Source organism: Heterodontus francisci, unplaced genomic scaffold (genome assembly GCF_036365525.1).
Source record: "Heterodontus francisci isolate sHetFra1 unplaced genomic scaffold, sHetFra1.hap1 HAP1_SCAFFOLD_341, whole genome shotgun sequence".
NCBI classification, from domain to species: Eukaryota; Metazoa; Chordata; class Chondrichthyes; order Heterodontiformes; family Heterodontidae; genus Heterodontus; species Heterodontus francisci.
This window is the reverse complement of record NW_027141749.1, coordinates 1,912,076-1,926,794: the sequence shown is the minus strand read 5'-3', so window position 1 is coordinate 1,926,794 and position 14,719 is coordinate 1,912,076. Positions and strand designations below refer to the sequence as shown.

Sequence of the window (14,719 nt, the reverse complement as noted above, 5' to 3'; positions counted from 1 at the left end):
AATAGCAGGGGCTCTGATCATCATTTTCCAATCCTCTCTGGTTACAATCCAAACTAGTGTCTTATACAAGTTAAACAGAACTTCCTTGCTCTTGTAATCTATGGCCTTATTAATAAAGTCCAGGATACTGTATACTTTATGAACCACTATCTCAAATTGTAATGCTGTTTTCATCGGCTTATGCACATATACACCCTGGTCTCTCTGCTCCTGCACCCCCTTTAGAATTGAAACCTCTATTTTATATTGTCTCTCCATGTTCTTCCTACCAAAATTAATCACTTCACATTTCGGTGATCTAACTCCATATCCCCGTCTTTGCCCCCTATCACTTAATAACCTTTGTTAGTAGAAATCTATCACTTTCAGATTTAAAAATTAACAAGTGTTTCAGCATCAATTCCTGATTGTGGAAGAGAGTTCCAAACTGATACCACACATGGTGTGTTAAAATGTTTCTTCATTTCACTACTGAATGGTTATTAGACTATGTTTAGATTTTTAGACTATGTCCACAAGTTCTAGACTCTGCAGCCAGTGGGAATAGCTTCTCTCTGTCTACCTAATCAGTTTCCCTTCATATTCTGCAAACATTTTTTTCAAATCAAGCCTTAACCTTCTAAATTCCAGTGATACAGAGTAAAGCTCCATCTACACTGTCCAATTAAACGCTCCCAAGCCAAGCACAATGTGTGGTTAGACACAGAGTAAATTTCCCTCTGCACTGTCCCATCACATACTCCCAGGGCAGGGGCAGCATCGGGTTAGATGCAGAGTTAGGACAGGGCCCATTGTGTTATAAACAGATAAATGGTCTTGTGCAGTACAAACTGAGACCGGGTGAAACGCAGCAGAAGCAGAGACCACTCGCATGGCAGGAACATCATGAAGTGGATACAGAGTGAATCTCACTCGACGCTGTCAGAAACAGACAGAGATAGAGACAGAAAGAGAGAAACAGTGAGATCAGACAGAGTGACGGAGAGCGAAAGAAGGATAGTTAACATCGGACATAGGAAGAGGAGGAGGTAATTTAACCCCTCAACCCTGTTCCAGCATTCGATAAGGTCAGGGATGATCCATGATCTACTTCAACGCCAGGAGCATCTGGAATAAGGTGGGTGAGCTTGCAGCATGGGTTGGTACCTGGGATCTCGATGTAGTGGCCATTTCGGAGACATGGGTAGAGCAGGGGCAGGAATGGATGTTGCAGGTTCCGGGATTCAGATGTTTCAGTAAGAACAGAGAAGATGGTAAAAGAGGAGGGGGTGTGGCATTGTTAATCAAGGAGAGTATGACAGCGGCAGAAAGGGCGTTTGAGGATTGTCTACTGAGGTAGTATGGGCCGAGGTTAGAATCAGGAGAGGAGAGGTCACCCTGCTGGGAGTCTTCCATAGACCTCCGAATAGTTCCAGAGATGTAGAGGAAAGGATAGCGAAGATGATTCTCGACAGGGGCGAGAGTAACAGGGTAGTTGTTATGGGGGACTTTAACTTTCTAAATATTGACTGGAAATACTATAGTTCGAGTACTTTAGATGGGTCAGTTTTTGTCCAGTGTGTGCAGGAGGGTTTTCTGACACAGTATGTAGACAGGCCAACCAGGGGCGATGGCACATTGGATTTGGTACTGGGTAATGAACCCGGCCAGGTGTTAGATTTAGATGTAGGTGAGCACTTTGGTGATAGTGATCACAATTCGGTTAGGTTTACCTTAGCGATGGGCAGGGACAGGTATATACCGCAGGGCAAGAATTATAGCTGGGGGAAAGGAAATTATGATGCGATTAGGCAAGATTTATGATGCGTAGGATGGGGAAGGAAACTGCAGGGGATGGGCACAATCGAAATGTGGAGCTTATTCAAGGAGCAGCGACTGCGTGTTCTTGATAAGTACGTACCTGTCAGGCAGGGAGGAGGTTGTCGAGCGAGGGAGCTTTGGTTTACTAAAGAAGTTGAAGTGCTTGTCAAAAGGAAGAAGAAGGCTTATGTTAGGATGAGACGTGAAGGCTCAGTTAGGGCGCTTGAGAGTTACAAGCTAGCCAGGAAGGATCTAAAGGGAGAGCTTCGAAGAGCGAGGAGAGGACACGAGAAGTCATTGGCGGATAGGATCAAGGAAAACCCTAAGGCTTTCTATACGTATATCAGGAATAAAAGAATGACAAGAGTTAGATTAGGGCCAATCAAGGATAGTAGTGGGAAGTTGTGTGTGGAATCAGAGGAGATAGGGGAAGCGTTAAATGAATATTTTTCGTCACTATTTACAGTAGAGAACGAAAATGTTGTCGAGGAGAATACTGAGATTCAGACTACTTGGCTAGATGGGATTGAGGTTCACAAGGAGGAGGTGTGAGCAATTTTGGAAACTGTGAAAATAGATAAGTCCCCTGGGCCAGATGGGATTTATCCTAGGATTCTCTGGGAAGCCAGGGAGGAGATTGCAGAGCCTTTGTCCTTGATCTTTATGTCGTCATTGTCGACAGAAATAGTGCCAGAAGACTGGAGGATAGGATAGCAACTGTTGTCCCCTTGTTCAAGAAGGGGAGCAGAGACAGCCCTGGTAATTAGAGACCTCTGAGCCTTACTTCGGTTGTGGGTAAAATGTTGGAAAAGGTTATAAGAGGCAGGATTTATAGTGATCATGAAAAGAATAAGTTCATTAGCGATAGTCAGCACGGTTTTGTGAAGGGTAGGTCGTGCCTCACAAACCTTATTGAGTTTTTCGAGAAGGTGACCAAACAGGTGGATGAGGGTAAAGCAGTGGATGTCGTGTATATGGATTTCAGTAAGGCGTTTGATAAGGTTCCCCACGGTAGGCTATTGCAGAAAATATGGAAGTATGGGGTTGAAGGTGATTTAGAGCTTTGGATCAGAAATTGGCTAGCTGAAAGAAGACAGAGTGTGGTGGTTGATGGCAGATGTTCATCCTGGAGTTTAGGTACTAGTGGTGTACCGCAAGGATCTGTTTTGGGGCCACTGCTGTTTGTCGTTTTTATAAATGACCTGGAAGAGGGTGTAGAAGGGTGGGTTAGTAAATTTCCGGATGACACGAAGGTCGGTGGAGTTGTGGATAGTGCCGAAGGATGTTGTCGGGTCAAGAGGGACATAGATAGGCTGCAGAGCTGGGCTGAGAGATGGCAAATGGAGTTTAATGCGGAAAAGTGTGCGGTGATTCACTTTGGAAGGAGTAACAGGAATACAGAGTACTGGGCTAATGGGAAGATTCTTGGTAGTGTAGATGAACAGAGAGATCTTGGTGTCCAAGTACATAAATCGCTGAAAGTTGCTACCCAGATTAATAGGGCTGTTAAGGAGGCATATGGTGTGTTAGCTTTTATTAGTCGGGGGATCGAGTTTCGGAGCCCCGAGGTCATGCTGCAGCTGTACAAAACTCTGGTGAGACCGCACCTGGAGTATTGCGCGCAGTTCTGGTCACCGCTTAATAGGAAGGATGTGGAAGCTTTGGAAAGGGTGCAGAGGATATTTACTCGGATGTTGCCTGGTATGGAGGGAAGGTCTTACGAGGAAAGGCTGAGGGACTTGAGGTTGTTTTCGTTGGAGAGAAGGAGGAGGAGAGGTGACTTAATAGAGACATGTAAGATAATCAGAGGGTTAGATAGGGTGGATAGTGAGAGTCTTTTTCCTCGGATGGTGATGGCAAACACGAGGGGACATAGCTTTAAGTTGAGGGGTGATAGATATCGGACAGATGTTAGAGGCCGTTTCTTGACTCAGAGAGTAGTAGGGGCGTGGAACGCCCTGCCTGCAACAGTAGTAGACTCGCCAACCTTAAGGGCATTTAAATGGTCATTGGATAGACAAATTGGATGAAAATGGAACACTGTAGGTCAGATGGTTTCACAAGTCGGCGCAACATCGAGGGCCGAAGGGCCTGTACTGCGCTGTAATGTTCTAATTCTAATTCTAACTGGCACCATGTGGCCTGACTTTTCCCCTTATCTCTTAATACCTTGTGTTAACAAAAATTTATCAATCCCAGATTTAAAAATTAACACTTCAGCCAGCATGAATTCCTGTTTGCAGAAGAGAGTTCCAAAATTGCAAAGAAATCCAAAGGAATGATTGGACAGGCTGGAGTTGTTTTCTTTGAAACAAAGGAGGCTGATGGGAAATTGAGTTGAGGTGTATAAAATTGAGGGGCCTCGATAGAGTGGATAGGAAGGACCTATTTCCCTTCACACAGAGGTTGATAAGCAGGGACATAGATTTCAAAATGTCCACAACTAATATCATGAGGGCGTGATGGCCCCCACAGTAGTAGAGCTTTAGGGATGTTTAAAATGGAGGATGTTCCCTCTGGATCTCTCGCGATATTTATCTCTCCATACCTATACGTTTGTTCTCACAGCAGTGAAGGATTACATCAAATTCATATATCTTACATCCTTCATTTCAATCCACCCGAACAATCTCTCTCTCTCCAACCTTGCCCTTCTCGACAGCATTCTCTCTTTCTGCATATCTAACCCTCTCTCCCTCTGTCTCTCTCCTCGTGTCAGAGATAGCAGAAGGGAGAGACAGAGAGAGGAAGACAGAGAGAGAATGTTTTAGGAACTGTACTCTGTTTCCAAGCTGTGCTGCACCTGCTCTCAGAGTGTTTGATGGGCTACATTAATCGGCCGTGTACAGTCCTGTATCAGGCTGTGAAGAAGCAGAGCATGTTCAGTACACAACGGGTCACTTCTGTCTGCTACTGGGAAGAGAGACTGACCTTAACATCAAGGCAGCGTTTGACCGAGTGTGGCTTCGAGGAGCCCAAATAAAATTGAAGTCAGTGGGAATCTGCTGTTTGGACTCATAGCGAGCACAAAGGAAGATGGTTGTGGCTGTTGGAGGTCAATCATCTCAGTCTCAGGAGATCACTGCAGGAGTTCCTCGGGGTAGTGTCCGAGGCCCAACCATCTTCAGCTGCTTCCTCAATGACTTGCCCTCCATCGTAAAGTCAGAAATGGGGATGTTCACTGATGATTGCACAGTGTTCAGTTCCATTCGCACCTCCTCAGATAATGAAATCCCAGCAGAAATTGCTGGAATACTGAGCAGGTCAGGCAGCATCTGTGGAGAGAGAAACAGAGTTAGTGATTCAATTCGATGTTTTCCAAATTCAATTGTTGCACGCTCGATGGTTTCCAGATTTCCAGCATCCGCAGTATTTGCCTCAGATAATGAAGCAATCCATAGCCACATGCACCAACTGGGACGTATATCACTGTTCCTTCACCGTCACTGGGTTGAAAGACCGAAATTCTTCCACTAACAGTGTTGTGGGAGCACCTTCACCATACCGACTGCAGTGGTTCAAGATTAAAGCCCATTACTTTCTCATGGTAACCAGGGAAATGAAGTAATAGCGGCCTTGCCAGTGTCACCCATTTCCTGAGAAGAAATAGGCAGGAAATAAAATAGGAATCAAATCAATGAGTTTATAGTTGACGTGTTGAAACCAGACGAGGCCTGTGATCAACGTGGGATCACATACTCTGCTAAGATACTTTCCTCACAGTTTGATTCACCAGTCCATAGTGTTTGCTGTTCTGCTGTTACCTTTATCAAAGAAAAATACAATAATGATTAAGCTCTGGGTCAAAACCTACTGAATGTCAATTGTGCAGATGGGAATCGGACCATTGTTATCACAGTATCAGAAAATTACACAGCCCACCGTGAAGTCATTCGGCCCGTCATGTCTGCAGTGGCTCTTTGAAAGTGCTATCCAATTAGACCCTATCTCCGACTCTTTCTCCATCGTCCTGCAAACCTCACTCAACCATTCCCCCCCCAACCCCCCCACACACCCCCCCCCCACTCACCTTTGTGTCCACCTGCATTTATCCAACTCCATTTTAAATGTTATTATTAAGTCTGCTTCCAGCAGCTCTTCAGGCCATGAATTCCAGATTCTTGCAGCTGGCTTCCTTTCGCTCTCGGTCCTCTTGCTATTCACCATAAAATACCTCCTTTGATTATTGACCCTTGTTCCAGTGGAACTGGATTCTCCTTATTTATTTAGAGCTACAGCACTGAAACAGGCCTTTCGGCCCACCGAGTCTGTGCCGACCAACAACCCTGCAGTAATCCCATATTCCCTCCCGACACTAGGGGCAATTTACAACAGCCAATTTACCTATCACCTGCAAGTCTTTGTATGTGGGAGGAAACCGGAGCACCCGGCGAAAACCCACGCAGACACAGGGAGAACTTGCAAACTCCGCACAGGCAGTACCCAGAATCTGTCAAAATCAGACAAAATGTTTAATCCTCCTAATTACCATTTCTTTTCTAAGGGGAACACTCACAGATTCTCCAGTTACTCCATATAACTCAAGTTCCTCATATTGACATGCAAACATATAAACATACGTATTAGGAGCAGGAAGAGGCTATTCAGACCCTCACACTTGCACCGCCATTCAGTAAGATCATAGCTGATTTGACTGGAACCTGGATTCGACATTCTCGCATACTCCCAATAACCTTCCACCCCATTTCATATCAAAAATCTATCTACCACTGCTGTAAAAATATTCAAGGACTCTGCCTTTTGACGAAGAGTACCAAAAACTAACGAGTCTTTGAGAAAAAATCTTCTAATCTCTGTCTTAAATGGGTGGTCCATTGTTTTGAACAGTGACCCCTTGTTCGAACTTTTCCCACAAGAGGCAACGTCCTTTCCACATCCATCCTGTCAAGACCCCTCAGGATCTTATATGTTTCACTCAGTCGCCTCTTACTCTTGTAAACTCCAGTCGTTGCACGCCTCGCCTCCCAGCCGTTCCTCAAAGGAGAACCCGCCCATTCCAGGTATTAGTCCAGTAAACTTTCTTTGAACTGCCTCCAAAGCATTTACATCCTTCCTTAAATAAGTAGACGGACACTGTACACAGTACCCCAGTTGTTGTCTGCCCAATATCCTGCACAACTGAAGCATTAACTTCCTACTTTTGTATTCAATTCCCCTTGCAATAAACAGTAATATTCTATTAGCTTTCATAATTGCTTGCCACACCTGCATAATTACCTTTTGTTATTCATGAACTAGTTCCCTCTGAAATCCAGAGCTCTGCATTCCATCACCATTTAGATCATATGTTTCCTTTTTATTCTTTCTGCTGAAATGTACAATTTCAGATTTGCCCCATTATATTCCATTTGCCAGATATTTGCCCATTCAATAACCTGTCTATATCCCACTGTAGCCACCTTATGCCCTCTTCACAGCTTACTTTCCGAGCTATCTTTGTGTCATCAGCAAATTTATCAACGTTTGGTCCCTTTAACCATGTCATTCACATAAATGTAACATTCTTCTAAAAATCTTCTGCACTTGCTTCAATCATTTGATGTGGTTCCTGAAGTCTGGTGCCCATTATTGATTAAAATAATCCACCTGAGGCCAAACCAGTGAAGTTTGCACATAAAATCCTTGCTTCCGTACACTGTCCCTCTATTGATAAAGACAATTATCCAATCTGCCTTTTTAACTGGCTTATCAACTTGTCCTGCGACCGTCAAAGATCTGTGATCAAACAGCTGCTCTGTCCCGATACCTTCTTTAAAATGGTACCTTTTAGTTTCTATTTCCTATCCTCATTCTTCCTGCCAAATATATCCCTCACACTTCACCAATTAAAATTTCATCTGCAACGTACCTGCTCATGACATTATCTCTTTATGTCCCCCTGAAGATTCCTGCTATTCTTCCACTGTTACATTTCGAGTTCTGTGTCATCTGCAGATGTTGAAATTAAGCCCTTTATAGTTTGACAGTCAGTGCATAACGATTGATGAATCCCCCACTATTAACATCCTGGGGGTTACCATTGACCAGAAACTGAACTGGAACAGGCATATAAATACTGTTGCTACAAGCGCAGGTCAGAGGCGAGTAATTCACCTCCTGACTCCCCAAAACCTGTCCACTATCAAAAGGCACATTTCAGGAGTATGAGGGAATACTCTCCGCTTGCCTGAATGGGTGTAGCTCCAAAAACACTCAAGAAGCTCGACACCATCCAGGACTAAGCAGCCCATTTGATTGGCACCCCATCTACAAACGTTCACCCCCTCCACCACCGACGCACAGTGGCAGAAGTGTTTGCCATCTACAGGACACATTGCAGCAACTCACCAAAGCTCCTTCGATAGTACCCTTCAAACGGGCGAACCCCGCCACCTAGAAGGACAAGGGCAGAAGATGCATGGGACCACCACCACCTGCAACTTTCCCTTCAAGTTACACAGCGTCCTGACTTGGAACTATATACATCACCATTCCTTCGCTGTTGCAGAGTCAAAATCCTGGAACTCCTTCCCTTACAGCACTGTGGCTGTGTCTACCTCACATGGACTGCAGCAGTTCAAGAAGGCAGCTCACCACCACCTTCTCGACAACAATTAGGGATGGGCAACAAATGCTGTTAAGCCACTGCTGCCTGCATCCCATGAACTAATAACAGAAAACTGTACTTAAAAAAGAGCAGTGGTCCCACGACTGAAGCCTGGGGAACAGGACTTTATACTTCCAATTTGAAGAACAACTGCTTGCCACTTCTCTTTGCACTCTCTTCCTTAGCAAACATGATATTCAAACTGTCACTGACCATTCAATCCATGGATTTCAGTTTTCCAGACACGTTTAGTAAATGTCACTTGATCAAACTGCTCTGGAAAGTCTATTTGCATGACATCAACGACACGTCCATCCACAACCCTGCCTGTTAGTTCATCAAAAAATAACTCAAAGAATCTTTTCAACATGTGGTTAGCACCGCAGCCTCACAGCTCCAGTGACCCGGGTTCAGTTCTGGGTACTGTCTGCGTGAAGTTTGCAAGTTCTCCCTTTGTCTGCGTGGGGTTCCTCCGGGAGAACATAGAACATAGAACAGTACAGCACAGTACAGGCCCTTCGGCCCACGATGTTGAACCGAACCATTAACCTGCTCTAAGATCAAACTAACTACCTACCCTTCATTCTACTATCATCCATGTACCTATCCAAGAGTCGCTTAAATGCCCCTAATGTATCTGCTTCTACTACCACCGCTGGCAGCGCAATCCACGCACCCACCACTCTCTGTGTAAAGAACCTCCCTCTGACATCTCCCCGAAACCTTCCTCCAATCACCTTAAAATTATGCCCCCTGATGATAGCCCTTTTCACCCTCGGAAAAAGTCTCTGTCTATCCACTCTATCTATGCCTCTCATCATCTTGTACCCTTCTATCATGTTACCTCTCATCCTTCTTCCCTCGAATGAGAAAAGCCCTAGCTCCCTCAATCTTTCTTCGTCGGACATGCCCTCCAGTCCAGGCAGCATCCTGGTAAATCTCCTCTGTACCCTCTCTAATCCTTCCTGTAATGAGGCGACCAGAACTGAACACAATATTCCAAGTGTGGTCGAAACAGGGCCTTACAGAGCTGCAGCATAACCTCGCGGCTCTTAAACTCAATCCCCCTGTTAATGAAAGCCAACACACCATACGCCTTCTTAACAACCCTATCAACTTGGGTGGCAACTTTGAGCGATCTATGGACATGGACCCCAAAATCCCTCTGTTCCTCCACATCACCAAGAATCTGTATTCCGCATTAAAATTCGACGTTCCAAAATGAATCACTTCACACTTTTCCAGGTTGAACTCCATCTGCCACTTCTCAGCCCAACTCCGCATCCTGTCAATGTCCCGTTGCAACCTACAACAGCCTTCCACACTATCCACAACTCCAGCAACCTTCGTGTCATCGGCAAACTGGCTAACCCAGCCTTCCACTTCCTCATCCAAGTCATTTATAAAAATCACAAAGAGCAGAGGTCCCAGAACAGATCCTTGTGGAACACCACTGGTCACCGAGCTCCGTGCTGAATACTTTCCATCTACTACCACCCTCTGACTTCTATGGGTCAGCCATTTTTTTATCCAGACAGCCAACTTTCCCTGAATCCCATGCCTCCTTACTTTCTGAACAAGCCTACCATGGGGAACCTTATCAAACGCCTTGCTAAAATACATAGACACTACATGCACCGCTCTTCCGGGTGCTCCGGTTTCCTCCCACAAGCCAAAAGGCTTGCAGTCTGGCAGGTTAATTGGCCATGATAAATTGCCCCTAGTGCAGGTAGGTGGCAGGGGAATATAGGGACAGGTGAGGATGTGGTAGGAATATGGGATTAGTGCAGGATTATTATAAATTTTTTGACGGGTAGGGAGTGCCTCACAAACCTTATTGAATATTTCGAGAAGGTGACCAAACAGGTGGATGTGGTGTACATGGATTTCAGTAAGGCGTTTGATAAGATTCCCCGTGGTAGGCTATTGCAGAAAATACGGAAGTATGGGGTTGAAGGTGATTTAGAGCTTTGGATCAGAAATTGGCTAGCTGAAAGCAGAGGGTGGTGGTTGATGGCAAATGTTCATCCTGGAGTTTAGTTAATAGTGGTGTACCGCAAGGATCTGTTTTGGGACCACTGCTGTTTATCTTTTTTATAAATGACCTGGAAGAAGGTGTAGAAGGGTGGGTTAGTAAATTTGCGGATGACACGAAGGTCGGTGGAGTTGTTGATAGTGCCGAAGGATGCTGTAGGGTACAGAGGGACATAGATAGGCTGCAGAGCTGGGCTGAGAGATGGCAAATGGAGTTTAGTGCGGAAACTTGCGAGGTGATTCACTTTGGAAGGAGTAACAGGAATGTAGAGTACTGGGCTAATGGGAAGATTCTTGGTAGTGGAGATGAACAGAGAGATCTTGGTGTCCAGGTGCATAAATCCCTGAAGGTTGCTACCCACGTTAATAGGGCTGTTAAGAAGGCATATGGTGTGTTAGCTTTTATTAGTAGGGGGATCGAGTTTCGGAGCCACGAGGTCATGCTGCAGCTGTACAAACTCTGGTGAGACCGCACCTGGAGTATTGCGTGCAGTTCTGGTCACCACATTATAGGAAGGATGTGGAAGCTATGGAAAGGGTGCAGAGGAGGTTTACTAGGATGTTGCCTGGTATGGAGGGAAGGTCTTACGAGGAAAGGCTGAGGGACTTGAGGTTGCTTTCATTGGAGAGAAGGAGGAGGAGAGGTTAGTTAATAGAGACATATAAAATAATCAGAGGGTTAGATAGGGTGGATAGTGAGAGTCTTTTTCCTCGGATGGTGATGGCAAACACGAGGGGACATAGCTTTAAGTTGAGGGGTGATAGATATAGGACAGATGTGAGAGGTAGTTTCTTTACTCAGAGAGTAGTAGGGGCGTGGTACGCCCTGCCTGCAACAGTAGTAGACTCGCCAACTTTAAGGGCATTTAAGTGGTCATTGTATAGACATATGGATGAAAATGGAATAGTGTAGGTCAGATGGTTTCACAGGTCGGCGCAACATCGAGGGCCGAAGGGCCTGTACTGCGCTGTAATGTTCTAATTCTAATTCTAATAAATGGGTGATTAATGGTCGGCACAGATTTGGTGGGTCGAAGGGCCTATTTCAGTGTTGCATATCTAAATCTAAAATCTAAAACAAATCTAAAAAATCACAGAATCATAGAACAGCTCCAAATGAGTCATAGAGTCGTACAGCACAGAAACAGGTCATTCGGCCCACCGCATCCATGCCGACCATAATGCCTATCAAAACTAATCCCACCTGCCTGCATTAATTCCATATCCCTCTATGCCTTGTTCATTCAAGTACCTGTCCAGATGCCTCTGAACTTTTGCCACTGTTCCTGCCTCCGCCACCTCCTCTGGCAGCTCATTCCAGATACCCACTACTCTTTGTTTGAAAAATGTAACCGTTTGATAGCCTTTAAACTCCTCCCTCTCACCTTAAATCTGTGAGCTCTAGTTTTCGTCACCCCTATCATGGAAAACAGACTCTGGCTATCCACCCTATCTATGCCTCTCATAATTTTATATACCTCTATCATGTCCCCTCTCAGCCTCCTTCGCTACAGGGAAAAGAGACCCAGCCTATCCAATCTATCATTTTAACTCAAGCCCACCAAACCAAGCAACATCATTGTGAATCTTGTTTGCATCCTCTCTAGTTTAATCATATCTCTCCTTTGGTGCAGCGATCAGAACTGCACACAGTACGCCAAGTGTGGCCTAACCAACGTTATGTACAACTGTATAATGACGTCCCAAGCCTTGTACTCAATGCCTCGGTGATGAAGGCAAGCATGACATACGCTATCTACATCATTCTGTCTACCTGTGTTGCCACTTTCAGGAACTATGTACTTGCACCCCAAGGTCTCTCTGCTCAACAACGCTCCCAGGGCCCTGCCATTCACTGTACATGTCCTGCCCTGGTTTCACTTTCCAAAATGCATCACTTCACACTTGTCTGCGTTAAATTCCATTTGCCAATCCCATGTCCACTTTACTAGTTGATCTATATCCTGTGGTAACCTCCTTAACTGTCCACTATACCACCAATTTTGGTGTGATCTGCAAACTTACTGATCGTGCCCCCTACATTTTCATCCAAGTCATTATTATATATGACAAACAACAGAGGGCCCAGCACCGATCCCTGTGCCAGTCATTTGGACTCTCTTGTCCTTGCTGGCTCTTTGCTAGGACCACTCACCTAGTCCCAATCCTCTGGCTTTTCTCTGTAGCCCTATTCTTTTTCTGCATAATTGTCCAATTCTCTTTTGAAAGCCACGATTGAATCTGCCTCCACGACTATCTCAGACAGTTTATTCTAGATTCTAACCACTCGCGATGCAAAGGTTTGCCCTTATGGTGCTGTTATTTCGTTTGTCAATCACCTTAAAACGGTGCCCTCGCCTACTCGATCCTTCCACGAAAGGGAACAGTCTTTCACTATCTGCACTGCCCAGACAACTCTTGATATTGAACACCTGTATAAAATCATCTCTCAGCTTTCCCTTCTCGAAGGAGAGCACGCCTAACTTCTCCAATCAATCCACATAACTGAATTCCCTCTTTCCTCGACCTATTCTATTGAATCCTCTCTGCACCCGCTCTAATGCCTTCATATGCTTCCTAAGTTGCGTTGCCCAGAACTGGACACAATACTTTACTTAAGAGGCAACCAGTTTCTCATGCAGATTTGTCTTAACTTCATTGCTTTTGTAATTTATGACCCAGCTTATAAAGCTAAGGTTCCTGCATGCTTCATTCAACGTTTTCTTAACTTGCCCTTTCAACTTCAATGATTTGTGCACATATACCCCCAGGTCTCTCTTCTCCTGCAGGCCAATTACAATTGTACCCGTTATTTTATATTACCTGTTCTCGTTCTTCCTACCAAAATAAATCAAATCACAATTCTCTGCATTAAGCATCATCTACCAAGTGTTCACCCATTCCACCAGGCTGTCTCTGACCTCTTAACCTTTATAAATATTCTCCTCGCAGTTCACAATACTACCAAGTTTTCCAAGTTTGAAATAATCCCCGAGACACCCAAATCTAGATCATTAATATCTATCTGGAAAAGAAGGCGTGCTACCACTGTCTGCTGGAGATCTCCACTGTATACTTCACAACAGTCAACACTGCTTTCTGTTTCCTATCACTCATCAAATTTCATGTTCAGTCCACTACTGTAATTTTTACAACCGGCCAGACTGAGTAAATGGTCTACTTTATCGTTGTACAAAAAGTGTTGGATTGAAAGGAGTTAACTGAACCTGTTTGTTCAGTTTGTAATTAATATCAGTCTCAATGGACCCTAATTTTGCCACTGGAGGGTTTCCCTCTTCTATTAATAAGGGACTCTTTACAATGTGTTGTACCATCGTGTCAGCAGAGGCATCACGCCTGGCACTAACAGGGATAAGCGGCTCAGGAGAGAGGTAAAGGATACATCGGAAACTGAGAGTAATAGATTGGAGTGTTAGAAAAATGGATCAGAATTTGAAAACAATAGATTGGAATGTTACCGCAATGGATCAGAATTTGAGAACAATGGATTGGAATGTTACAACAATGGTCAGGAGTTTCTCCTCGGCCTTTGACATTCTTTCTGCATTTTATGATTGGTTATCATTGGATCGTCGAATCTATTTCGCCCTTTTAACAATGCAAACGATTTATTATCCGATCCTTGCTATTGTTGGTGTCCCTGGTAAGTGCCTCTCACAAGTTATTGATTCTATAAATTAAGCATAACTGCAGTACTGTTCTTGTCATTTGCTCTGTCCTGCTTGTTGCTATAATTGTTCCTGGTAATTCCCTGTATCCAGCTATTAGATCTTTATATTTGTTTTCACTGTATTGCTTTTCTTGGCCCTTACACTTTGGGAACACTAAATCCATCGTCATTGATTTCCATCACAAATTCTGTTCCCAATCCACCCACTCCCTCTCACGTCCTGGCCAGTGTCTGAGAATGAACCAGACAGTTAACAACCTCGCTGACGTTTGAACCTAAGCGAAGTTCGAAACTCATAGCCTCCCCATCAGCAAACCTGCCTACTCCCACATCCATAATATTGCCCGTCTCCACCTCTCTCTCAGCTCATCTGCTGCATAAACCGTCATACTTGCCTTTGTCAAATCCAGTCAAATATTCCACTGTTTTCCTGGCCACCATCACAATTACAAGCCTCCTTAAACGTCAGTTCATCCAGAACAATGCTGCCTAACTCACACCAAATACAGTTCACCCATCACCCCTGTGCTCATTAACTTATCTTGGCTCCAGGTCTGGCAGTGTGACAATTTAAATTTGAAAAAAAA

General features: G+C 44.6%; 1 protein-coding gene across 1 annotated transcript in view; it reads left to right on the top strand.

Moving 5' to 3' along the window:
- LOC137364639 (G-protein coupled receptor 39-like) overlaps positions 1-14,719 on the top strand; it is a 41,607-nt gene that overhangs the window by 4,444 nt on the left and 22,444 nt on the right. Inside the window, exons 2-6 of the mRNA XM_068027716.1 lie at positions 5,154-5,347; positions 6,767-6,821; positions 7,706-7,778; positions 12,076-12,168; positions 13,840-14,105. Coding sequence (XP_067883817.1) covers positions 5,154-5,347; positions 6,767-6,821; positions 7,706-7,778; positions 12,076-12,168; positions 13,840-14,105 — 681 coding nt within the window. The remainder of the gene's footprint in view (positions 1-5,153; positions 5,348-6,766; positions 6,822-7,705; positions 7,779-12,075; positions 12,169-13,839; positions 14,106-14,719) is intronic.